The sequence below is a fragment of the Chelmon rostratus genome, chromosome 6 (assembly GCF_017976325.1).
Source record: "Chelmon rostratus isolate fCheRos1 chromosome 6, fCheRos1.pri, whole genome shotgun sequence".
Classification (NCBI taxonomy): Eukaryota; Metazoa; Chordata; class Actinopteri; order Chaetodontiformes; family Chaetodontidae; genus Chelmon; species Chelmon rostratus.
Genome location: NC_055663.1, coordinates 21,518,823 through 21,546,642, shown reverse-complemented (window position 1 = coordinate 21,546,642; position 27,820 = coordinate 21,518,823). Strand labels below are relative to the sequence as shown.

Here is a 27,820-nt window from a genome sequence, read left to right as displayed (position 1 = left end):
TGGAGAGACTAACTAGCACATAACTAGCGACAACACAATTACAGCATATTAACTGGCACTAATATGCTGGAACAAGAAACCACTGAACAAAAAAGACATCTGGGAGCTGTGTAGAGGATCCACCAACGTGGTTCCGCATGCTTGGCTCAGAAGCTAAGCAGGACAGCTAGCTAGTTGAATGAAGGCTTGCTAATAACAAACGTTAGCATGCACAGGAAGGAGTTACTCCGGGTGTATGCAATATTGAGATTGTCTGAATCAACGGATAAGACACCGTTTCGAGAGGGTAAGTCATTCAAAAAGTGTTATTTTAGTACGGAACGGAACAGGGTTGGATAACTCAGTATGCGGTTTGATATACAGTAGGACACGCTAACATACAGTAGCTTAATGTTTGCTTAGCTAATCACCGCTAGCTGGCTCTGGTGCAATTTATTTATTGTCTAGTTTACTTGTCCTTTCCGTAAATTAGTGGTAAAAAGAGGAGGAGCAGGACAAAGATGTGTTGGATGGACTGTGAGCATGCCTGCTTTCTAATACTGCATAAAGTCTAGCTAAACGGTGACAGTGTTATACTGGCAGCTATGCACTGTGTACCCCAGTTTCTTGTTAAAACAAAACAAAACAAAACAAGGCCGTTTAACCCCATTTTGTTTCACTCGTACAGGTTGAGACAACATTGCCACCATGTACTCGAACCCTAACAACCCCACGAAGTCCAGCTACAACAGCAGCAGTATCACTGAGCTGCTGGGTGCCCTGTGTGACTGCAGCCTGTCAGGGGTATCATGGAAGCGCCGTGCCCTGGGAGGAGTCTCCAGAGAAGGTTTCCGCAGAGCTCTCAAGAAGTGTGCCTACGGTGCCCTGCTGTCCAAGATATTTCAAGATGGCACCAAAGGGTCTGCCTCGGGACCGAGTGCCACAGCTAATACACCAGCCAGAAACAAAGTCCTGATGATATGTTTTGACTTGCGGGTGGCAGGGTGCCGAGAGGAAGCAGAGAGGTTGGAGGAGCAGCTGGAGAGGCTGCCGGAGGGAACATCCTCTGGCCTGAAAGAAGTAGACGCAGTCCTCGAGCTCTTGGTGCACCTAGCTGGCTCTGCACCTCCTCCCACAACCTCTTTCAGCAGAGACTATATGAGACGAGAGAGGCCCGTGTTGCGGAGGCCTCAACCATGGGGCTACCAGAGCGAGGAGCTGCAGAGGCTAGAGGCCCGGGCGTGGGGTCTAGTGTGTGGCGAGGAATGGGGTACTTTGGAGAGTTTGTGTGGAACTCAGAGGTTGATGGATGCCCCTCCAGGCACAGGTCTCTTGGCTCTTAGGACTACACTGGAAGGGGAAGAAAGATTTGAGAGGGAGACCAGGCTGACGCTGTTTGGAGCCCTGCAGCACACTCGCACGTCAGACATAGACATTAGACTGGACCTGCCTCCTGTTCCCAGTAACATTGATGTAACTGGGCTGGCTATAAGGGTATGAGACTATCTCTTAGTCTAGTGTCTATAATGCATGTTTAGTTTGAGTTGTCTTTTCAAATGGCCTGGTCCGTCCAAGTTCATTTTAACATGCCAGATTCTTTATTTGTGTGCAAATGTATGATGTGTGAACAGTATCATCAGGCTGTATTGTTGTCTGTGCAGGTCCCTTCCTGTTTAGATCAGTCAGAGGATGAAGGTTTCCAGTCATCTTCCAACCTGACCCCAGATTCTCAGTCAGAGCCCAGCCCCATTCCAGACATCGATATATGGGAGGCTCTCCGCACATTTGAGCCTGGAAGGCGCCGCTGCTGGGAGTCTGTTGGCTGGTAAGTGACATGACACATATGCCACTGAAAGTTTGATCATAAACATATCAAACTACTTTCGGGGCAAAATTTTTAACTACATGTAGCCAATCAAAAAGCAATCATAGGACAACTGATTCATCATTTAGTCTGTACGGTGTCAGAAAATGGTGAAAAGTACCCATCACAAGTTCCAAGAGTCTAAGGTGGTATCTTTAACTTGTTTGTTTTGTCAGTTCAACAGGCATTTTTAATGAATTCTCAAAGTTGTTGGAGAGAAAACGCTGTTTAGCAAATGTGGTGTGTAATATGACGAAACTAAGGAAAATAAAACAAAGCAAAATAAGCAGTTTAGCAAGTAACAGAATATAACCTACAAAATCAACAATGTATGGGAGAGCTCCACTTATAGTTTTGAGTTTCGCTCTTTCTCTCTGGAACACAACATCAAATTTTCCATATTTTTTCCCTCCCAGCCCACCGGGAAAAAGGGAGTCACTCTATCTGACAGAGGGAGGCAGGGAGGCCTTTGACCAACTCTATCGTCTATGGGAGGGGGAGATGAGGGTGGTCAGCACAAACACACCGTCTCCTCTCCTCCCGCTGCCCCTGGACTCTCAGACACAACTGGTGTCTGACCTCCTCAATGTCTTGATCGGAGTGGCGTCCACGACCTTCCCTCTCAACCAGGTGCATTTCGTTCTCTTTATCAGTCTCTTGAATGTAATAAAGTGCATCTGATCTGATGTTTTAGGAATCTGTCAGACTGAAGTGATAAAAATGAATGAAGCAATAAAAGACAGCTGTGATAGCAAACAATTACCAAAAAAACACTGTCAGAGAACAGAATCAATGGACAATCTGTGCATGTGTGACATAAACAAACCCAGTTGACTTATAAAAAACATAATTGGCTGAAAACTAAAAAATTACAAAACAAACTGTTAACAAGCACATATTCAAGTCAACCGCCTGACAGGACACATTAAATGATGAAGAAATAAATGAAAGTATTCCTAATGCAGAAATCAAATCCTCAGGATAGCTCTTCTGTTGCTTTATTGTTTCCCATTAAGTTTTTATGTTTCCAGAAGATTACACTTATTTACAACAGAAGTTGAGTCCTCTCCTGTTTACTCCCTCAGCCCCTCGTGTTCTCTCTGCTTAGCAGCCTGTTATCATGTACATGTAGGCTCGAACAAGAGGTGACACAATTAGGAATTACTCGTAAAAGCTAATGTAATCTAATACAATAACCTGCATCAGATACAACTTCTGCAAAAGTTTTTGTTGCAACTGTCAGAGAGGTATTTATTAAACCCAGAGGTAATCTTTGAGGCTGTGGTTTGCCGTCGCGTTGTGCTAGATTGCAAAATATTGTCTGTGTTGTTTTTGTCCCCCCAGAAGAGTCCTGTCTAGGCACTTTGTATCCACTTCTCATAAAACAACTACCGGAAGGACAACATAACAAACACCTGATTATGTATTGCAGTCTAAAATAATAACACCACAAACCTTCAGAAATCACCATGGAGGTGACTCTGACAGCCTCAACGAAAATTCAATATCATGAGCTTTACAAAGACAGTCTTTGCTGCAGGGCTCTTTTATTGGATGTTATTAGACTGTACAGTTATTCATTGTATTTTCTCCACCATCTGTAAATATGTAATCTCCTTCCCAGAGTGTTCAGTTTGACGTCAGACCTGGTGTGTGCGTGTCAGGAGCCTCTCCAGAGAGTGTGGCTCGTCTCCTGGGCGAGCTGGCCCAGTACGGCACCTACTACTTGAGGCTTAGTCGCTTTTCCCTGCAGAGTGCTGACAAAAAAGGCCTCGTGTTTCAGGTGTGTTTGTATATGCATCATTCATGCTGTTATCGTTGCTGTGGTCATCAGTTCAGCTTACAAACAAATACACATAAAGAATTCATTCACACTGAATAATCAGTACAAATATGACAATGTGAGAAAAGAGTTTTAATGCACGAGTGTTAATGGCAGTAGGGAATCTGCAACAATATGCAAAACCATGAAAGCACATTTAGTCCAAAAGGCAGAGCATGTAAAAAAAAAAAAAAAAAAAAAAAAAAAAGGACTAAAGTACTAGTGCATATTTCAGTTTATACAAAAGGTAAAGTGACCATTTCAGTAGTTTTACATCAGCATACGTTATGAGATTAAAAAATACTGTGTGTCTCTCAAAGGCTTTCACAGGTGGTCTGCGGAAGTATCTTCATTACTACAGGGCTTGTGTTCTTAGCACACCTCCCACCCTCAGCCTGCTGACTATTTCATTCCTCTTCCGCAAAGTGGGCCGCCAACTGAGGTGAGGTTTTTTTTTAATGCTGGAGTCTTGTGTTCATTTCACACCTTTGAACCTCAACCTCACCCAGTCGACAGTACAGTCATGTCCGGACAGAGAGATCAAAACAATCTCTGCTTTCTTTTAATCTAAGGTACCTGTCAGAACTGTGCTGTGTAGATGGGCCTTTGGGTGCAGGCCAAGCTACCTTCCCTGTGGTGAGTGCGCTTTTATCTGCAAACTGCAATATGTCATCCATCATGGCTGTGTTTAGCCTATCAGATGGGATGTCAGCTCAGTGCCATGTGGCTCTCCTCAGGGTGTTAAACTGCTGTCCTACCTGTACAATGAAGCACAGAATAACTGCAGCAACGAGAACTATCCGGTCCTGCTGTCGCTGCTGAAGAGCAGCTGTGAACCTTATACACGGTCAGTTACTTGGCTCCTCATGCAGATATGTGTCTTCAAATCAAAATGATATAATCCAAGCATGTGAGTCTACTTCATTGTTATGCAGAACCTGCTTGATTAATCTTTTTTCCGGGGACTGTGAAGACTGAGTCTGACTGTTTTTACTGTGCTTCACTTAGGTTTGTGTCTGACTGGGTGTATAGCGGTGTGTTTCGAGACGTCTATGGAGAATTCATGATCCAGGTCAATGAGGAGTATCTCAGCTTCAGAGGTGAGATGACACACACACCCTCCCCCTCCCACACACACACACACACGTGCGCATGCTGTGGCATAAACACTTTGGCTTCAGTCAGCAGGTTCTGAAAATGAAAAGGCTGCCAGACAGAAAAAATAGATTTCATTACAGCCTTTATTGCCTAGTTGGATTTGTCCTTGTTTCCATAAAGGATGTCATGAAGTTATTGGATGATAATCAGTGGGAAACAGAATCGGCTACCACAGCTGTGGGGACCAGAGCCATCTCTGCTCAGTAAGCCACAGGGACCAACATAAATAGATAATGTTCCTTTATTCTTTTCAGTTGGTACGCCACGCTGACTGGAACAAAACATTTACTGAATCATTTTTTCTTCAGTTTCTCCTCCTGTAATTGTCCTTGAGAAATCCAGACTAGCTGAATTCATTTTTTTCTCGTCCAATTAAAGACTTGCCACTTAAAGGAGAGCAGAGGAGTAGAGTTGAGACAGTAGGAGACGATCCTTGCAGAGCAGATAAAAACAGACCTGACTGTGCTCTACAGGAGCTGGCAAACTTGAGATTTAATAGATTTCTTTTTTTTTTTTTTAAATGTCTTTTTATTGAGCATTAGCAACATAGAACATAAAAATACATAAAAAGCAATCATCGTGCTCAAATTTATATTTTAACCCCACCCCCCACCCTAAAGAACATGGTGGACACCAAACCGTAAAAACTGATTACAATAAAAATAGAAGAATAGATACATATGCATACACATACACACACACACACACACACACATATATATATATATATATATATATATATATATATATACAGCTTACTGTTTGATATAAAGATGCATTCGTTACAGCTCAAGTCAAAGTTTTATCGCAATGATTACAACAAACAATTATCAATAAAACTGCTGATTACTTTCTCAATTTACAGATGAATTATTTCGTCCACGAAACAACGGACAACATTACATTAACCAGGAGTAAAAAGTGGTGTCATCAAATGTCTTGTTTTACCGAACTGACAAAGGCCAAAATAATTACATTTACATTTAAGACCAAGAAAACAATGAGCTCAAATGTTTATTATCCTGGCTTCATCAAATGTTTTGACATTTTTACTTGAAAAGTGTTGCTTAATTGGTTGTTGTCGTGGTCTTTTTTTCCTGTGAGAAACCATTCTATAAAAGATGATGGGACAAACTTGTCTTTGTATTATTTGATAATGAAGAAGAGGAGGTTTACAAAGCCATCAGCTTTACAGCGCTTACCAAGTTTCAGTTGAAAGGACAGAGCTCATTCACCAGAGTTTGATATTAGAGATCTGACCCTGAATCAGGGTTCAAGACTGTTATTTCATCCTGTCTTGTATGAATGCTGCTTTCAGTTTGTCACAACACCGAGCGGTAGGGAGGAAACTTCATCCAAGGTTGAATGATATGAAGGCAGAGGGCGGATGCCTCCTCCAATATATAACACTTGGTCAAATTCAATTAAACAGGAATGCGCAATTGATGCGCAATCGGTCATTGCAGGTCAGAGTAAAAATGTGGTTATATGATAAACTGACATTACAGTCGTAAAAATAGTCACATGTGAATTTCCTTTTGATCGACTTATCGTTCAGCTGTAGCTACAATGATAAAACTGTGTTGACTAAACAGTCACTCCTGGAAATTAATTTTCCATTTTCCAAAATGAATTAAACATTTTTTAGATTGTTTTTTTTAAATTGTTGTTTCGAAATGCACATAATGAACAAGATGTGAACATAATGAGGGTAGAGCTGAAATGATGAAACAATGAGTAAATCGACCGAAAATTAATTGGCAACTATTTGGACAACTGATTAATCATTTAAGTAATTTTCCAAGTAAAAATTCCAAACTTTCAATGGCACCTGCTTTTCATATGTGAGGATTTGTTGCTTTTCTTTGTTATATATGAGAATGCATTCAGAAACCAATGCATTTGAAAATGTGACCTTGGGCTCTAGACATCTGTCACTATTTTCTAAAATGTTTCATACAAACTGATTAATTGAAAAACTAATAGATTAATTGATAATGAAGATCATCGTTAGTTGCAGCCGTATATTAGGCAACTGTAAGGAATGATTGATGACATCCTATTCCGCAAACAAGTACACAGTGTACCTGCTTCGTTTTGACAGGGCTCCATAAATATGGTTGTATAATAATCATTACAGTCTGACCAAATATTATATGTCATGCAACACCCCCATTCAAGGTCAGACTATCACCTCGGCTTTGTCTGGCTAAGAGGTTCATTTGCTCATCGGCTACACCTCATCAACTCCTGCAGTGAACCTCTGCACTTCTCGCTCCTGCTTTTTGGAGGACACACAAATGTCATTGTTCTCCTCGAAGTCCGTCAGCCAGGGAAGCAATCAGCAGCTAAGCTTTCTTGGCAAGCCGCAGGCTTTCTGTAAAGAGCTCTGGAAGCTCAGTGCATTCATGTTCTCTTATGCTTTTTGCTTAGGATCACTGAGCTAAGCGCTAACAATTTCCAAGTGTTAATTCAAGCGGCCAGAGTTTTGCCATGCCCCGTAAGTCATACTAATAAGGAAAAGTTTTTAGGCCAACTGCAGGCTGAGTATTACTCCCCCACTGTTGCTTTTTGTACATCAGTTGTGAGTGTTAACAGAGGCACAATGGACCTTTAAAACTACTTGGTCTGAATTGTAAAACGGCATGTGATCTTTTAATTTCTGCAGACAAACACTTCTGGGTCCAAGGCTACACTCTGATCTCAAAGGATGTGGAGGACTGTGTGCCCCTCTTCCTGCGACACATCGCCAATGATGTGTACGTCTGTGGAAAGACCATCAACCTCCTAAAGATCTGCTGCCCACAGGTTTGTTTGCACATTTAACACCTTCATAATTGCAGATGGTGGGATTTAATGCAGCTGAATGTTGTGTAAAGATACTGATGCACGCAGCCTAATTTATGTCCTTAATTTATTCAGTACAAAGTGAATGTTGTTTGCAATGAATAAATTAGGCATATAAAACATTAATCCTTAAGTTTACACAACCACATTTGATCTGTTTTTCTTGCTGTGAGTGGACAGCCAGTGTACTGTACTGGCTCAGAGATGCACAGATTGGCAGTGATATCCACAAAATCCACTCCACAATTATCTACCCGTCACAGCAATTCTACCCATGTGGAAATCTATACTGCCCGAATGGGATGGGACAAATAATCAATACTATGACATATAGGCATGCAGGCTCTTGCAAAACGTCGTCAATACACATTCATCAGTATTGTGATAAGTTCCCTTGTGATGGAGTAGTGCAAGTTGTTTTTTTGCAGACATTTGAACTCTGAACTGTTCTGCTCTGTGTCACTGCAGCCTTTGTAAAACGAATATTGCCATTTTAGATTTATATTTTCCTCTTTTGTGACAACGCTATCATAATGTACTTTATATAGGGGTGAAACGATTTGACAATTTATCAATTAGTTGCTCTACAGATAAATATTTTAGTTTTATTTTTTTAAGTAAAATCCCAACCTATTTTATTAAATGTGAGGATTTGCTGCTTTTCTCTTTTCTTTTGATATCAATTTAAGATGAATTTGGGTTTTTTTTCAGTTGCAAGCTTACACTTGTCATTATTTGTATAATTGATTATCTGCCCATTTTTCCTGATCAGAAAATGGTGAAAAATGTCCATCACAGTTTCCCAGAATCCAAGGTAACATCTCCAGAGTGGGTTTTGTTTTGACCGACCAGCGGTCCAGAACGTTAAAATATTCAGTTTACTGTAATGTAATACAGCTGGGTGAGAAAGAAAAGCAACAAATTAGCACATTTCAGAAGCAGGAACAGTCCAATTTTTGTCATTTTTGCTTGAAAAATGACTTAGATTAGTAATTGATTATCAAAAATGTGCTTATAAATTTTCTGTCAATTGGATTAGATGTTTAAAATCTAAATTATATTCCTGTAATATACAGTATTTCCTGTATCTGTGAATTGCCTGTATGGTGATGCCATTTATATTGTGCACTAAATACTATCCATGTATCATTACGAGTTACCATGTGATTTCTTGCACTACCAGCTGCCAAGTATACAACCACTAAGTTTCAGAGTTGTCTTTGTACATGAGCGGACCCCTCTCTTGGCATGATGACAATAAGTTTAGCATGCCAGACAAATGGAGAGCGTCAGTGAAGCGTTGAAGTTTTATTTAATCTAACTGCATTTAATTTCCTCACCTCTCTGTGACTCCCCTGCTGATTCACCAGCGCATAATGTTTTTTATGACTCGACCCACCTGACCTAAACTGCAGGGCTCATGCTTCTGACTAATTGGTATCCTGTAACTACAGTGTTTCACTCTATGCTAATTTCCACTACTGTTTGGGTCTATTATTCCTGGACAAACTGCAGGGTGGCTGTGAACACATGTGACATTATGGATTAAAAAAATGCAAAAGTGAAAGGATTGATCCTAATGTGCTCGTGGCTATCCAGGTGGTTTGATGTGGCGTTTCACAGGAACAAAGCACATTGCGGTTGATGTTTTGAATGAAACACCAAACGCAATGCTGGTTTACTTTGTGAGTTCTTTTGAAAGTGTAAATTTAAATTTAATTTAAAATTCACTGCAAGGCACATTGCTTTCTTGTACAGTTCATAGTACATGTTTTGTTATGAAAGGTACCAGAGCTGCAACAATCAGTCTATTAATCTGTCAGGTATAAGAAAATGAAACAACTACTTGAATCATCTAAATTTTTCCACCAGAAATTGCAAACATTTGTTAATTCCAGCTGCTCCTCTGGAAGGATGTGCTGCTTATGTGATAGTATAGACATTTTTCAGTCCTTCCTGACTAGACCAATCAATTAATCAATTGATAATCTGCAGATTAATGAAAACAGTTGTGATTTGCAGCCCTAAAATGAACTGCCTCTTAACTGCGTGTCCACAGCACTACATCTGCTGGTCGGAGCTGCCGGTGCCTCGCATTGCCGTCACCTTCTCCCTCCGGGAGGTGGAGGAGATCGAGAGGGACTGCGCTGTGTACCGTGGACGACTGGAGAGGATTGCTAAGAACAGCGCCATCAGCAGGGAGGAGCAAGTACTGAGACACATGCATGTCATTCCCATCCATCACCATCTTACTTGTGATGTGCATCATGAGCTTTTATTAATATTGCTCCTTCCCAGTTATGCCTGACAGGAGCTTTAGTCAAATAAGTATAAAGAAAGATATGTTTTATATGTGAATATTTGTAGACATGGCAGTCAGCATGGTGTATTAACTTAATAAAGACAAGTTATTTCTGCTAGCTGGCTTGAATGGATTTAAAAAATCAGACAAAGTTTAAACATCAGGGCGGGAAGTCAAACCTACAGTCAAGTCATTACATAGGTATTGTCCCTAAAGACAGAGAGAGCAGTTTCTTTTATTTATATACATATCGAGATAGATATAAATAGAAAACATGATCCATGATGGTGCCACTGCCCCTAAATTTCAGCAGCGAGTCATTAAACGATGCAGCCGAAGTCTGGGGCTTGCACACTGCTTGATTTAGTGTAACAACCTGTTTCGTATGGGCTGTATCATGTGTGCTGCTGGATGTGCTGACTGGCAGAGGTAGGGGGGAAGAGAGGTGAGCTGCAGGGCAGGCAGATAGATCTTTGTTAATGATGATTTCTTCTCTGTCTATTGTAAGGCCCAGCGAGCAGAGCAGGCACGTCCGGAGCTGATCAATCAGGTCAGAGAGTCGGCAGCCAAAACCCTGGAGAGCATCCGCGGTTAGTATTACATTTACACACACACACACACCCACTGAGTACAATTTTCTGTAGCTCTTGATGTATATGCACACCCCCGACCTGCTGAGTATACTTTTAACAAATAGCCCGGCTCGGAGTATAACCCACACTCGCTTGCTGACTCTTGACTATGAGAGTTTCTTTCAGCTCCATTCATTCCTCTCAGGAGAGCAGCAGAGACACTCAGGGGCAACAGCAGTGAGGAATACCTTGTACGGTTTGCAGTATTATGGGCTGTGAAATCTAATCATTGCTTGCACAGTTTAGCAACCTCTTCCCATCACTTGTTCTGTCAAAAGATGCAGCAAAGTGTAGGAAGGGTGGTGCAAAATCTGGCCTGATGCTCTGCCCATGTCTTGGTATAGGCATATTTGTGTGTGTGAGGCAGATGGTGATGTATGTTTTGTGTGTGTGCGCGTGCGTGCATGTGTGCGTGCATATGAGAGAGATAGAGATATTATGTACTTTTTAATGCAGGGGGGGGGGTAAGCAGCCCACTGTTATCTCTCATGAATCCTGTAGGGCGCCAGGTGTCACAGCGTCTGGCTGAGGAGGCAAAGAAGAGGGAGCGTTTTGAGGAGCTGAAACAGCACCTGGAGCAGGAACAAGAGGTAGTCGTGTTTGTGTGTGTGTAAGAGAGAGAGAAAGTCTAAAATAAGTAGTGTGTGTGTGTGTGAACAGGGATTTAAAATTGTGCTTGTGCATGCATGTGTTGACAGGAGAAACGTGTGAGAAAGCACAATGGTGAGCATGTATCTGCAAGAAAGTAAGAAAAGATGTGTTAAAGAGAGCAAAACAAAACAGTCATTCCTTGTATTTCAATAGTATTCAAATGTTAAACCTGCAATAACTTATTTCTTGGCCACTCTGAGGGAGCAGAAACAGGTTGTGAATACAGAATCAAGTTTAATGGAAGGAGTCGTCCTGTCTCTGCCCACTCCTGAGGGAATATCTGGCTCTTAAGCTGCTAAAGGCTCCACTATGTTCACCAGCAAGTCGTTAAATGTGTCTGCTGTTTGGCGCTGAGCAGGAAGTGTACAGCATGTTTTTAGAGCTTTTTTTGCTGAGAGCAGCTGCCTGCTGTGGGCAGCTATGAAGCTATGAGAACAGTGAAAGTGAACCAAAAACCAAAGCTGTGGCTGGAAAGCTTAACAGACTTCAAACTCGCTAAAAGTTGAGAGAAGTTGCAGATTCAGGTGATAATTCTCTTCACCGTCACAAGCGACGCCTCTCATGTTGTCGTTTAGTGGATCATGAAAATATTGATTGTACCCACTGTAAAATGTGTCAGTGCATCTATAACCGACCGGTCGAGGCAGACGGCCGCCCACCCAGAGCCTGGTTCTGCTGCTCGAGGTCTCTGCCTGTTAAAAGGAAGGTTTTCCTCGCTACTGTGGCCAAGTGCTTGCTCATGGGAGGATTTGTTGGGTTTCTGTAGATTAAAGAGTATAGTCCTGACCTGCTAAGTGTCCCGAGACAACTTCTGTTGTGATTTGGCACCGTATAAATAAAATTGAATTGAATTCAGCTGTCAGGTGAGAAATTAATGATGGGGAGAAATTAAGTGAAAACAGAAATTTTGATTCATACACTTCCCCCATGGATTTTGATGTCTATTACAGAGGTCGAAAGCAATATGTGTGTGTGTTTGTTTTTGTGTGTGTTTGGCACCAGTGGCGAAGCGCAGCCAAGAAGAAGCTGGAGGAGGATGACTTCAGCTTTGCCAGAGAGGTTAGGGACAGAGAGAAGAGACTACAAGCCCTGGAGGAGCAACTGGAGCAGAGAGCCAGGTCCGCTGCTGGAGATGTTAACGTTTTATTGATGATTGATTAATCTCCGTTAAGATTTTATTTGATCTAGGATATAGTAACTGACTGTGTGTAAACATGATGGCACATGAATTCCATCTGTGTGGGATATTTCAGCGGCTGGAGTTGTGCCGAATTTCTATGCAAGAGGGATAATGGCGTGATGCCGCAGCATGAACAGATGTGATCAGAGCCTGTAATGTGAGCGCAGCACGAGTGGATTTCTCTAAGATGGCTAGAAGTTGTTACTGAGCTCAGTGTTAGAGGTCAGAGTTTACCAAAACTGTAGTAAGTCCCCTACAGCTTTTCATCTCAATAGTCCACTGTACATACCTTAGTATTTGGGATTTGCTTTGAAAATAGTGAGGAACAACAGGGATGCCATATTGTAGAGGCCTCTAATCTCATATCTCCATATCTATACTGCATACATTTTCTGGTTCCAGCTTGTTCAGTTTTAACATTTGCTGGTTTACAAAATCTTCTACAGTTGTAAACTGAATATTTCAGCAATATTCAGATATCTTGAAGACATTTGGAGATAATGAGAATGCAAATCTTTGAGTCTTCCTAGACTCACATTTACTGCAAGTTGCTGTGGAAAAAAATCCTCAGCTAAATGAGTCACTTCCAGCTTGTGTGTGACTGCAGGAAGGAGCTGATTGCTCAGTACAGCCGTCTGTCAGAGGAAGCAGCTCGCAGAGAGAGGCGGGCCATGTGGCGGGTGCAGCGAATGAGACTTGAGGAAGCCCGGGCTCAGTTCTTCATGCATGACAGGCAGCAGACTCAGGTTTGTACTAAATTACCATAGAAAACAAAAAGGAGGAGGACAAGGAAAATGTGACTCCAGAGCTTGTTAGTATGGCAGGTAGGGAAGTCATTTTAACCAAAGCTCTCATGTCATTTCCAGGAAATGCTAGAGAAATATCCTTTAGGCCAGCAGAGACCTCCCATGGAAGTGCTGCCATCTGTTCCCTCAACACAACTGACTGTGCCACAACCAACACTGGTATGACAACACGTTGGTTTCTTACATTAATCCCATTCCTTTCAACTTATCATGCTCTTCTGTAATGTGTGCTGTAGATGTCTACTTAGTATCGTCTCTTAACAGGAATCTCCCACTCAAGATCCAGCTGAACAGCAACCAGCGGAGACTCAAGAATCTGATGCTGTGTCACCACCGTCACCCACCCTCAATCCCCTTACAGTGGACCCTGCCCTCATCTCTGAGGGCATTGACATCACTGATTTTCTGCCCAAGTCCCCAAATCCTGACAGCCAGCAGGTGGACGTGGCCCTGCAGGAAATCGGCTCTGACCTACCTGAAGTGTGTCCCACAGCACAACTTGTAGACTATGACTTCAGCGCCCCCTTTAGTCCACTTGAGGGTATCACTGGCCAAGTGCCAGCCCAGCCCCGGCCTCGCTGGGGACCTGCAGTCCAGCCCGACTTGATCCAAAACCACCCCTCTTTTTCTCACATTGCCATAGGAGAGAACATGTCTCAAGTCCAGGATAGTCTCCCTAAAGCCAGCCCCTTTGGCCAAGCCTCTAAATCCAGCTTTCCTCTGGGCCAGTACACCCCAGAGGATCCCCAAAGCACATCTAAAGCAAGCGTTTATGGACATCCCTCTGAAGCCTCAGTGCAGCTAGAAGATGGGAGTAATTCAGTGACAGACAACAAGCAAGTAGAAGTTGGATCTATGTTTAAACAGAGGGCTGAAATGGGGAATTTGGGAAGTAAAGCAGAGGCAAATGATGATACTACAAAAGGAGATGATGTGGTAGAGCAAAGTGGCAAGGATAGTGGTCACCACAAAGTCGCTGGGATCGAGGAACCTCCTGCAAGCACTCAAGACCACAGCTCAGATGTTCAGGATAAAGCTGGTGAAAACATCTCACACCTAAAAGCTGGAGAACTGGTTTCAGATGCTGTTGCACCGCAGCCTTCACCTAGCATCCATGGACATTCCTCTGATGCTCACATAAAGGTTGGACAGTTTGTATCAGAGGTAACTGCTTCTCTTCCATCTGCTAACGTCCATGGTCATATTTCGGATTCCCACATTAAGATCGGAGCACACGTTTCAGACGTTGATGCTCCTCTACCTTCCTCCACTGCTCACGGTCACTCCTCTGATGCTCACATTAAAGTTGGGGAAAACGTTTCTGAATTTGTCCCTCCTCTTCTTACTCCAAATATCCACGGTCATGCCTCAGATGCCCACATCAAAGTGGGTGAGCATGTGTCAGATGTAGTAACCCCTCTGTTCTTGCCCAACGTTCATGGTCACAGTTCAGATGCGCACATCAAAGTTGGGGAGAATGTCTCTGATGTTGTTGCACCACTTCCTTCTCCCAGCATCCACGGTCACTCCTCTGATGCTAATATAAAAGTGGGCGAGTTCGTGTCCAACGTACCAGAAGAGAAACTCCGTTGGAGTAAACATGGGCATGCCTCCGACTGCATCCTTCAAACGGGCTGTGTGGTATCTGGAGCTGAACCCGCCCTGTCCACTCTACCTGGAAGCTCCTATGGTCACTCCTCAGACTCAACGTTGGGTATTGGATGCATAGTTTCTGGAGACGAACCCAAACGTTCTCCTCTTCCTGGCAGTGCCCATGGTCATTCCTCAGACTCAACTTTAGGCATTGGATGCGTTGTGTCCAAAGCGGAACCCCTTCCATCACCACTACCCGGCAGCGTCTATGGACACTCCTCTGACTCCACGCTGGGGGTGGGTTGTGTGGTGTTGGGGACGGAGCCGCAAGCCTCTGTCCTACCAGGCAGCACTTATGGCCACTCATCAGACTCTTCACTTGGAGTCGGGTGCGTTGTGAAGGGCAAAGGCAGTGGAAGTCAGCAGAAGATGGAAGACAATGGAGATGGTCAGGGTAATGAATAATAAGTGATGCACATTCTGTAGTTGTGAGGCCCAAGCTCAAGAAAATATAAGATGTTATGAGCTTTCATGCAAAAGAAATGCAATTCAATAATCATATATAGTCGTTTTTTTATTTTATTTTTGTTGCATCAACTCAAGACACAACAAAAAGACTCACAAACATAGAGGAGATGATCTTGTCATCAAGGGGATGTAAAGAATAAAATGAATTAATTGAATTGAAGAAGCCTGGAAAAAAGACAGAAGTGCATTTACTCTTAAATCTGTAGTTATGTTTTATATTTCTATTTTCAGTTGCAGCTTCGGTGTGATCTTTTCCTTGACGGAAACCAAATTAATTATTTCTCTCCACTGTACAATATTTGGAGGTTGTGACTTTGAATGAGAGACTTTGGTCCTTCTTTTTTTAAGATTAAAACGCTAAATCCCTCGCAGATAGCTTGCATTTTTTGGCTGTCCCAAAATACAAGCCACAACCCCTCCACTGTAAGATAAGTGAGTTTCATGCCTCATTTTCATTTCCTTTCAATTTCTCTCCATGTTGGGTTTTTATGTCTAGTTTATGCTTTAAAATGATTCCTCCAAAATTTCAACTACAATTATAATATTCATAACAAATATACCAAATATTCTTTGATATCAGAACTATTGTCAGGGGCTTCATGCCTTAGAGCATCAACATAATATCTGTTTCACTCTGTCTTCACTGGTATTTTCATACAAGGCTTAGTTTGATATTTGCATATACACTAATAACTGTTTTGTTGTACTGTTGAGCTTGTGTCAACTAAAAACAGTATTTTTTCAGACTTGGATAATTATATGGAAGGTTTAGGCTCTGTCCAACTGTTGCTAAACATTGTGCCGGACAGATGAAGATGCCACTGCAAATTGTGTTCCATGTATGTTAAAGTAATTGTTTTACTGCTCTCTGCAGGTTCTAAGTCGGACGGCCCTGGTGAGCAGCTGGTTGAGAGCATGGGGTCCTGGACAGCGGCCTTCAGTTTGTCCCCTGGAGAAAAGTCTGAGCAGGAATACCTCTTGGCTTTGTCTGCTCAGTACCAGGTGGATCACTACGAAGACTGCTACAACCTAATGGGTAAGTTGAAAACATGAGTGTGCCAAAGGAACCATGAATCTTTGGCCATAGCTGATGTGGGAAATGTTGACATTGCATCATTGTACATACTGCAGGGAATTTGGGCTGTGAGGTCATTTTGGTGGAGTTTGTTTTAACAAGGTTTTGATTTTCATTTTTATGCTGAAAGGTGTGCCTCATATTTCGTCCACCCCTTTTATATTAATGAGGGTAAACAAACAAATAGAAACACCTCTTTGTGTATCACAACACAATTCAGCACCCCAAACTGCAGCCCCCAAGTTGATAATACAGTTTAATGAGCATTCTCTGAAACACAAAACCTGAACACTATAACCTTCATGAAGGTAGGATTTATTACAGGACTGTGTATTAGACCACAGCAGTTTAATCTAGGCATACCTAATAAACTGGCAACTGAGTGTAGTGCAGTTCTCAGTTGCTAAAAATAGAAGTGCACCTTTCGTACGTGACATTTAAATTTTAATTAGTTGTATCTGTATGTGTGAATGTTCACCTTTGTGATGGAGGAAGTTTGTGATCACAGGCATCTGTAAGCATTTACAGTACTGTGCAAAAGTTTTAGGCAGGTGTGAAAAAATGCTGTAAGGTAAGAATGCTTTCAAAAACGGAAGTGTTAATGGTTTATTTTCACGAATTAACAAAATGCAGTGAATGAACAGAAGAGAACTGTATAACAAATCAGTATTTAACTTTATCAATGACTGTGTTTCAACCGACATGTGAAATTGATGATCATTAGCACGTGTTTGATATAATTGGTCGATCACACGCATGACTGTAATCCTACAACATCCCTGACTTTTGACAGTTATTTATATTTTTGAAAACATTCTTAGGTTACAGCATTTTTTCACATTTCTAAAACTTTTGCACAGTTCTGTATATCTGGCTATTATTAGCATAGCATTGAGGAGAGACAATGTAACTCCATAAAGTTGCTAAAACGGAGCATTTGAATTGAAAACAAAAGGGGATCCAAACCAGAGCCTTGTGGAACTTCACCTTTTAACTGTAGGACAGGACATGGAGTTATGTAGAGTAACCAAACACTTTTTAGAAAAGAATTTAATTAGTTAAGAACAGCGAGAGAGCAAACTTTACAGTTTTGTGGTCAATAGTCTCATAATGCCATGTTAGTAGCAGAAGGCTGAACTTTATTTAAAACTTAATTTCAACAATTCTGGTGGTCTTATTTCATAGCACAACTGAAGTAGATGCTGTATTCCAATCATAAACCATGAAAAATTAAGAAAAGTGAAATATTTGACTCATAAATTGAATAAAATTACATAATTTTCTTCTTCTCTTAAAACTGATGCTTTCGCTTCTGCTTTATCCATCAGTATTTAACAAATGCCAAAACATGCAAGTGATTGAATACAATAATTCTGCTAAGACTTGTAGACAAGTCAAAACGTGTTGTTGCCTACAGTACAAATCAAGTTAAAATGAAATGACTTCAGCCTTAAATTTTTTGGCAGCCGGTTTACTCCCTCATGTCTCTCGAGTAACTTAATGAAAAATGAAGCATCTTTTGAAATACACCAAAACATCATGTCAAATTGCGGGGAAATGAAAATTATACACCTTTACAGCGGTGGAGCTTACGCCATGTAAATTAATACGTGTTCAGGAGTGATTCATTTCCAGAGGGTGTTAAATATTTACTCCATCAGCAGGCGCAGAGGTTGCATAAAAAGCAGCGATATTTCATAAGGGTATTAAGTCTGGTTTATATTTGGGTGGGATGCATCATAGCTCGTTGAGGTAATATCTCGTCTTTTTCACTCTGCGTGTGTTGTTCAGTCATGCTGCTATTATTCATGCCAGCTTCCAGGATCTCCTTGAAATCAATCAGAATCTAGTCAGCCGAATACATTTTCCACACTGCTGATCAAAGTCACGAGCTCTAATTATTTAGGCGTTACCATCAATATAGAGAGGGGACAAAATAACTGTAAAAACATACAGAATAGTGCTATATCGTGGAATCACACTGCAGTAAATACTACCGATGGACAAACCAAACACCTTTAAAACCTTAGTTGTAGGGCTGCAACTATTTTCAATCATTTAGTTCATAATATTTTAGAAAATAGTGAAAAGTTCACATAAATGAAATCAAATATTAAACGATTAATCATTACCAAAATATTGCCAATGAATTTGATGTAGATCCACTAATTGTTTCAGCTGTACTTAGTTTAATATTTGAATGTAAGTTTTACAACATTTATTTTGCATCATCCATTGTGGCAAAAATGTTACTTGGGTAATTTTTTGACTTCGGTTTCATTTTCACTGGACTGTGCACACTATTTTTTCTTTGTTTCTTTGCAGTACTAAAAAAACAACATGTTTCTCTGCAGTTGTGAGAGTGAAATTTATTCAACAACATGGCTTTGTTCTCCCTCTCCCACAGCTTCGTCCCCTGAGTGTCAGCTGCTGAAGCAGGTAACTCGGGGCCCCTGGGGCCTCCCTATGGACCCCACTCTCCGCAGAGCCACGGACACCACTGCTGTCCAACTCAGCGAGATGGTTTCCCTGCCAGTTCTGATAAAACACTCCGTCACCACCCCGCTCATCACACAGTGAGTGTCTGACTGAAAGGAAGCTGTAGGAGGAAATGGTCTGTTTTGTGTGAAAAAACATTACATTTGGAAGCATATTGCAGGTTATTGGATGCAAGTATCTGAAAAAGACAAGATTCTTTTTTTACCCATAAAGCCAAATACTGTGTTTAAGGGAAATGCAGGTGTGGGGTTTTCACTGATCTCCTGCCATTTTTGTGCTACTTCAAACCACTTGAACTGTTCTTGAGTGCACATTCTGCACTAGAGGAAAAAGCTTTAATTCCTCATTACCTTCCATCTTTGTAGGATCCCTTTTCTGTTTGAAATTCCATCAGGACTCCAGACAAGCTTGTCAGTCTCCACCTACAGTGTTTCTGCACACTATGCATTTTAGCCTTTGTGTGTAAAGAAATGGTCCCTCGTCTCTTTCTGCACACAGAGGCAGTGCAGTATATTTAGTGTTGGAATTCATGGCGCTCAGTTTTTATTAACACATTTTTATCCCGTGCTTAGATGACGCAATGGAGTTTGAGGTTTTCAGCTCTATTTTTATCTCTTCTCTGCTGACTTTTCAGCTACAGAGAACCTTCCCTAAATCCCACTGTTACATAAATGTGAGTTGCTTAGGAGTAATTTAAATTAATGGGACTGAGGAAGTCATCCAGAGAGTGAAAAAATAACACCAGTCTATTCCCTGAGCTTCCTTCAGAGCTGATGTCTGTCATCTTCAAAACCTGTATCAAATTTGCAAGTCGGCAACATTTCTTGTCCTGATTCTGGTGTCAGAACCTTTCTCTTCTTATCTTGGTCATTCTCTCCTCCACCCTCCATCCCCAGTGTGTCTTTGGTGAACAAGGCAGTGGTGGACTACTTCTTTGTGGAGTTGGGGGTGGAAAGACACTTTGAGGCGCTGCGCCACTTCCTGCTGATGGAGGATGGCGAGTTCGCACAGTCCCTCAGTGATCTGCTCTTTGAAAAGGTGAGGCTCTTTAAGAAGTGTTGGTGCCTTCTCTGTGCACATTCAAACATGTGACATGTGGTGTCTTTCTGTAGTTTATTGGATTCTAGGCTTTGAATGCAATATATTTTAATTTTTTATATTTCAAACAGACTCATTGGCACTGCATGCATTTAGTGTTGTCTGCTTTTAGCATGTGAAACCCATCTCAGAGCAGGCATGGGGGCGTCAGCCAGTGTATCCCTAAACAAGTATATGCTGAGTAATACCCAGATGTACACCAAAACCTGACTACACAGTTGGTCATTATTTAGAAATATTCAGTTATACCACATGTAGCTTGTCAAAAAGAGATTGCTGTTGTGCACTAGCAAAAGCGAGCATTCTGAGAGCTGCTCTAATCAATGTTTTCTATTAATAATAGATTAAATGCCTGTGTGCAATGTCAAAGGGGTTGTTCGTTGTAACAAACCCACAGAGGATCATCACCCAGCCCTGCTGCTTCCCTTCAACCTAATGGAGCTTTTCATCATCTTCAGGCTCGTTTTGGTTTTCGGCCCCCCAACCTCACTGTTTTGGTTCACTCTCCCTGCTCACAGCAGCATCATTTTTAGCAGCGACGGGCAGCTGTTTCAGCAAAAAAACAGTCCTAAAAAAGCAGCTTTAGCCTAACTGCCCGACACACACACACACACACACACACACACACACACACACACATAGTAAATGGCTAACTGGTGAACAGGGTGGAGCTTTAAGTAGCTCAGGAGCCTGATTTTTCCCTCAGGAGCTGGTGGAGAAGATGTAGCTCTAGAGTGAATATTGGACTTACTTTTGTCATGTGGACACACACTCCATTTGATTCTTTTGACGACTTGGTGGCAACAGAAACAAGTTGTGAACACTGATATATCATCACCAATGAAGTTGATGTGAATCAAACAGTCGCTTACTTACACATCCAGCAGTTACAGAGCAATTAAATCATTCATTCGGAGTCATATCTTTGGCCATCTGGTGAATGTAAGTCCAATATTGACTCACTTTCAGCTCTGTTTTTGGTCTCCACCAACCCCCGAGGGAAACATCTGGCTCTTTAGCTGCTAAATGCTCCGCTGTGTTCACCAGCTAGTCGCTAACTGTGTCTGTCTGCTGTTTGGTGCTGAGCAGGTAGTGCACAGCTGCTTTTTTTTTTTTAGAGGAACGCCTCCCTGCTGCTGCGGCGGAAGACGGCGTTCTGAGAGCAGCGAGGGTGAACCTGATCAGTAAGGTTGGGAGTCAGACAGCTAAACAATGGGATGAAGCTCTGCGAAGCTGAGGGGAGCTGCAGATTCAGGTGGCGATTCTCACACTGTGTTCACAGCTTCATTTGATATATTGGTATTATAGGCAAGAATTACAAGTATTACAAAAATACAACAAGTATTTTCTACTCATGTCTGTTCACGATGCGTCACTGCCAGATTGCTCGACCACTTATGTCAAGCCCAAGCTTCCTGGCATGAAATAACAAGCACAGCCTGCGCTAACACCTTGGTTCTGTTCTGCAGAAACATTCATGTACATCTGTCTCTTGAGGCCCATGAGACAGAAGGTTTTCGTCCCAGCCAAGCACTCCGCCACCTGATTCCGCTGATTAGCACACCTTCAGCCGAGCTAATCATCCTAATCAGCGAGCGTTTGTTCGGAATGAATAGCAAACAACAGGTGTGGAGGTGCTGGTCATCATCCGCGTTTGACCTTTTGTGTATTCATGTACCCATGTCTCCCCCACCCAGCTGGGCAGCGGCCAGACTCCCGGCGAGCTGCTGACCCCTCTGGTGCTGAACTCCATCCTCAGCAAGGCCCTGCAGTACAGCCTACATGGCGACACCCCCTTAGCAGGCAACTTCACCTTCGCCCTGCGCTTCCTCCCGGAGACCTTCCACCCCCACGCCCCCGACTCCCTAAACTGTCTGGAGCTGCGCTACAAGGTGAGGCAGCGCGAGCGAGTAGCCGAGCGGGCGCGCTCGTCTCGACGTGAGTGGCAGCTTGAATGTGACAAGCCGTCATGTTTTGATAAAGTGCTCCGGGTGTGGAAAATTAGCTTATCACGCACTTAAATGGTCGAACCTCGTAGATTGATTGGAGTTGGGTCTTTTGGATGACATGCACGGTGACTAATGTTGCACACATTGTCCTCTGCTCCCGTTCTTTGTTCTTCACCCCGCTATCTCTCGCTGCTCCCGCTCCTGCTGAATCTCCCTCCCTCTCCCTATCTCTGTCTCGCTTCACTCTTTCTCTCCCCATTCCTCTCCCGCTTCTACCCCCCATCTCTCACACTCTGTCTTCCCTTCACCATGCTCTCACCTCCTTTATCAACGTCTCTGCACTCACACCTTTCTCCTCCCCTCCCCTCCCCTCGCCTCATCTGTCACTCTCCCATTACCTGTTTTTCCCAACTCCCGTTGCACTTGCCTTTGCTTTCTTTCACACTCACTCGCTCTCACACCTTTGCACTTTTTTTTCCCCCCCTGGTGTATCTGTCTCTCTTTTCCTTCGTGTCATCTCCCAGGTGGACTGGCCGTTGAACATCATCATCACGGACAGCTGCATGAACAAGTACAACCGTCTGTTCTCGTTCCTGCTACAGCTCAAACACATGGTGTGGAGCCTCCGCGAGGTCTGGTTCCACCTCAAGAGAACAGGTGAGAGGGTGGGAGCTTTTGATCCAGGCCAAGCTCAGACTCCACGTTACCTCTGAGACGGAGGAGTTAAGATTCTTCCTGTTGTGCTTCAACTGTTTATAAAATATTCATCGAGGGGAATGCTGCGATTCCTTTATGTTTTATTTATACGAAGCACATCTCATACCAGTGGGATTGTTGTAAAAGTGTGCTTCACTGGGTTAGATAGTATTGATCAGTGAAAGCCTGCATGCAGACTACATAAATAGATATCCTGTAGGGGAAAAAAAACAAAGCATTATGGGATTAGATAACTTTAGTGATTATAATATTAATATTGTCTGATCACTTGGACTTAATATGGGACTCAGAATGCATTTTCTGACCTTAAGCAGGACTTAAAGAAAAGAAAAAAAATTCTAATTCTAATTAAGAAAAGGTCTGTCTGTGTTGTGTGTAGCTTCAGTTAGCATTATTTTCATTGCGGGTTCACGTGCACTGACATTTTGCCTGAAGTAAAATCAAGATGAATCCCTGTCAAGTTCCCACAGTGAGCTCAAATTGCTGACCAGCAGCAAAGGAGAGCCCAAAGGTGTTGATGTTACAGTGATGATACAGAAAAGCAGCAGATCCTCACACGTGAAAGTCCGTAACCAGCAGATGTGTCGGCCCCTGGGGCCCCGATCGTGACTCGTTCCCATCTCTGTCTCCCTCAGCGCTGGTGAAAGGCGCCGGTCGCTCGGTGCAGTTTCGTCAGCTGCAGCTGTACAGACATGAGATGCAGCATTTTGTCAAGGTGATACAGGGATACATCGCCAACCAGATCCTGCAAGTGTCCTGGAGCGAGTTCACAGCCAAGCTGGCCACTGCCAACGACCTGGACGCCATCCACCGCACACACGCAGACTACCTCAACAGAGCCATCTTCAGGTGAGGCCTGGAACTGCATATGTGCATATTAGAGTGTTGTAGTATAATGCATGCTATATAATGCATGCTAATGTTATCTGTTATATGCATATGGGTGATATTTATTGTGTTCTAGGACATTTTGGAGCAAGAACATATTACTTTATCTCCCCTTGAATGCAGTACATTTTAAACTTTTCAGCATTGTGAGTGATTACAGCTGTTCAGTGTTAATCAGCTTTTCACCTGTGCGAGAGCAGGCAACCTTATATACTCAAAGACTGTATGCATAAACAAAGTACAAGCTGAATACACCAAGACTCATCACCTGAGCACACAGATATGATTTTAACATGCATGTGCCGCAGTTAGAAGGCAGTTCTCTACACTTATGCCTTTGAGCATGATTTACTGAAATGCTTTTGAGTATTTGACCCCTTTTGAGAGAATTTGTTGATGTTGCTGCATGAATTAAAATTAAAAATTAGGATTTTGAGACTGACCTATATGACTATATGTAATAACTTGAATTGTCAACATGTCTCTGTGGAATGAAGCAAAACAATCCCTCAAAAACTGCTCAGGGTGCACCAATCCTATAGTAGCGATGCTAACTTTATTAAGCTGTCTGTCGGCCATGAAATAACCGATTCACATTAAATACAGTCGCTTTACCTGGGAACTTCACTGTTGCTGCTATCAGTTACATTTATTGATCACTGTGGGCTCAGTTAGTGCCACAGCAGTCACTGGCCTCATGTTACCTTTAAAATGATTCCAGTGTAGAGCTGCAAAGATCGGGTAGTTAATTAATCCATTACGTGATTGAAATAAAATACATCTGCAGCTATTTTGATGATTGATAATTTGATTGAATATTTGAAGACTGAATTGAATATTTTTGTGGTTTGAACTGTTGGTTGAACAAAACAAGACATTCTGATGGGCATTTTTCAGTTTTCTGATGTTTTATTGACCAATTATACTTGCATATAATGATGGAGATTTTAAATTTGTGAAGCGAGAGCACAGCTGTCGGATCACTAATCGGCATTAGCACACACCCTGAGCTCGGCAACAAAAACTTGGGATTGGAGCATCCCTAAAAATTTGGCCTGCTTAACATTTTCTTCGTGCTCATTCAGGCTCATGTCCTGATGCTGTCAGGTTTGTGTTTCGCTTTAAACGGACAGATTCATTTTGGGAGTAGACTGTATAATCATGGAGCTAGAGCTGGAACGAAAAGTGGATTTATCAATTAGCCGATCAACAAATAAACATATAATTGACTCATTGTTTTAATTCAGCAAAATCTTCAGAGGTAAATACCAAAAATGATCCGGTTCTAGCTCATCAAAGGTGAATGTTTGTTGTTTCTCAGTCTTTTTTGACAGTAAATCTTTTGGTTTTTGACTCTTAGTTGGAAAAACAAGCAACGTAATATCTGTTTGAATCCTGGCTAATTGTGATTTGTCACTTTTACTGTCTTGATGAATTATTTGGTTTATAGAACATTAGAAAAGAATGAAAAATGTCCATCACACCTTCCTAGAGTTCAGTGTTTCCATCATCTTATGTTGACCAAAACCCAAAGATATAAAATTAACTATGAAGTAACAATCAGAACTTCTTACACTGTTGAAGGTGCAACCACAAAATATTTTTGTCCACCAAAACTGGCTTTTAATCGTCTCGACTCCTCAATCATCAGGTGCAGCTCTACTGGGAACTTTTTGGGAGCGTTGACCCTTCACATACAAGGACTCAACATTAGATGTTCTGCAGAGTGTTTATAAACCTTAACAGAGACAGAAAAAATGGAATTTAACCCACCAGGATTTTAGGCTATAACACCACAAAATGCGGAAAAATTCAGGGCAGCGAAGTGATTTCTTCAGGCTCCTTACAGGCACGGCAAGCTGAAGTAGAAAACTCTGCACCCATAATTTCATATAAAATTAATTCAAACTCCTCGCTGCAAGTTAATTAAAATTCCAGCTGGATCTGTGGCTAACTTTTGAACCCGATGAATGATTTAATCTCATTAGGAAAGGTTGTCAGTATCACACTTCTCTGTGTATAACTTCAGCCCGTCTGAAAAGTCATCTCAGAGTTCCTTGTCATGTTTCTTAAACTTTGCACCCTCCCCTCTCTCGTCTCTCCAGGGGTTTGCTGACCGAGAAAGCGGCTCCGGTCATGAACATCATCCACAGCATCTTCAGCCTGATCCTCAAGTTTCGGGCCCAGCTGATCGCACAGCCGTGGGACAGCCAGCAGGGGGAGGCAGTGCACCCCAGCTTCATTGCCATGCAGCAGTCGTACAACACCTTCAAGTATTACTCTCACTTCCTTTTCAAAGGTAAGGACAGAATATTGTCTGATTTAATGAAAACGTACCTTGTTTATATAAATTCTGGGAACAGGCTCATCAAAATGTGATGCAGTTCTAATCCTGCCTTTTTTTGTTATTCTCAAACATGTTTTTATTGAGCAGTTTGCAAACAATTACTCAACTTGTTGCTCAGCTTAATAATTATACAGCCAGAAGGTGTGTTGTCGCATGTGTTACAACATCCAATTGCTATTCAGTCAGTGAATGAAAAGTAGGAACAGTAATAACGACAAAATAATCTGAGAAGGAAAAAAGGGGGCAAAGGCACATCATTCACTTATTTGTATGATACTGTGAAATGTTAAAGAGGTATAAAATGTCAACTGTTGTCTAATTCTAAGCTGCACGATTCTTAATTAAGCATTGCCAAATTCAATCAACTTGTTTTTAAAGCATATTGAATCTTCTCCAAATGAAGGGGATTAATTAAATCATCCAGTGACATTTTAATGGTGGAGACTCATTTTCTGTGAGCATTCCACTTTTTGCTCCACAGTAATTAAGAAATCAGGAAGATGTTTCTGAGCTGGAGTCGAGTCCATCATCAGCATTGTGTGTTTAAGCTTTTTGCTCTCTACGTGAAGATTAATGAGTTATGACAGATTATTAGATAATGAGTGTTTTGGTTAAATCAGTACAGTTTTTATTTGTTATCTGTGCCTTGTTTATTTATTTGAGATTTAAAAGATTGGTTCCTATTTTTTCAAGCCTGTCTTATGTCAGCACTGACACGCTCATATTGTACATTTAAACTGTCTTTTCTAGCTCTAATTGTTCCTTCTGCTCGTTATTAAGAGATCCCTCCTTAAAGTGATTCAATGTGGGTGACAGGAGGCAAAATTTAGTCCTTTTTTGTACAAAAACACATCCCAATGTTTATCTGAAGATACACTTCAGTTGTCTGAGGTAAAGTTGTTTTTAACCACCTGTTTCCTGCTTTATGTTTCCAGTTTTCTTACTGAGCTAAATCAGAGGGACAGGAAAACAATACAATACATCATTCATACTGAAGACTGTAAAACTCTGAGTCATTTTTGTAACCGACCCTGCTCATATTAGCTCCAGCTGAACCTTAAAATGAATTTTTGTGCAGAGTGAGAACTGCGGTTTTGTCCTGGATATGTCAGTAAGGGGGCTCTAAATGCTACGAGCAGGTTAAAAATGTTTCAGTGTACATGTGAGTGTTGTTTTAAGAGCGACGTGGAAAAATGTGAACCTGTCCTTTTAAGTGGTGGAGAAATAATTCTAGCAGTCTCTATAGGAAAAGCACTTTCCTGAAACAAAGTTACAGACTGCGGTTTCTTTTTTCTCCTCTCAGTGGTGACTAAGCTGGTGAACAGAGGCTATCAGCCTCATCTAGAGGATTTCCTCCTTCGCATCAACTTCAACAACTACTACAAAGACTCTTGAGTCCAGCTGTGTATGCTGTACATGAACTATGTGTGAGTACTTGACATAATACAAGCAAGTTGTTCGATACTTATCCAATTCACCACAGCAGACCATAAGAGTTGACATTTTTAGATTCCCCCATATGTGCTTAGAAGAAAGATAATCAGACATATGTGATAAATAAAGTTCCAAAATGCATTTAAAAACCCACCTGTCCTTCATATAAGGGCATGGATGTGACATTCAGACCAGTTTCAGGCTATCAGTGTGCAGAACTACATGTTTGCTTGATGAATGGCTTTACCTCTAAAACGTGATGCTGCCAGTGTGTAATTGAGATAAAGCCGATGCCTGCTGTAATGCCTCCCATGCTCAGGTGTGCCTCCAGCTGTGTAGATTTGAAGTGCACATTAATTAAATGTCAATTTTATGTAAATACAAAAGCATAACGCTTTGTTTAATAAATGCTGTATTCTCCGATGTTGATCTTAAAGCTCTTTTGTGATGT

General features: G+C 41.9%; 1 protein-coding gene across 2 annotated transcripts; it reads left to right on the top strand.

Annotated features, from left to right (window-relative positions):
- On the top strand, window positions 1-27,792 carry tubgcp6 (tubulin, gamma complex associated protein 6). 2 transcript variants are annotated; one of them, XM_041938435.1, is made up of 25 exons: window positions 1-286; window positions 668-1,473; window positions 1,641-1,804; window positions 2,260-2,473; window positions 3,468-3,626; window positions 3,986-4,107; window positions 4,238-4,301; window positions 4,403-4,512; window positions 4,674-4,765; window positions 7,492-7,631; window positions 9,730-9,879; window positions 10,481-10,562; window positions 11,106-11,194; window positions 12,258-12,373; window positions 13,043-13,181; window positions 13,302-13,400; window positions 13,506-15,282; window positions 16,237-16,398; window positions 18,845-19,013; window positions 19,833-19,974; window positions 21,732-21,926; window positions 22,508-22,640; window positions 23,336-23,549; window positions 25,694-25,887; window positions 27,239-27,792. In XM_041938435.1, the coding sequence occupies exons 2-25, from the start codon at window positions 688-690 to the stop codon at window positions 27,328-27,330; spliced, it is 5,604 nt and encodes a 1,867-aa protein (XP_041794369.1). In that variant the 5' UTR covers window positions 1-286; window positions 668-687; the 3' UTR covers window positions 27,331-27,792. The 2 variants fall into 2 exon arrangements, with proteins under 2 accessions (XP_041794369.1, XP_041794368.1); XM_041938434.1 differs by having other exon boundaries at window positions 13,506-15,288.
- Window positions 27,793-27,820: the final 28 nt, after the last annotated feature.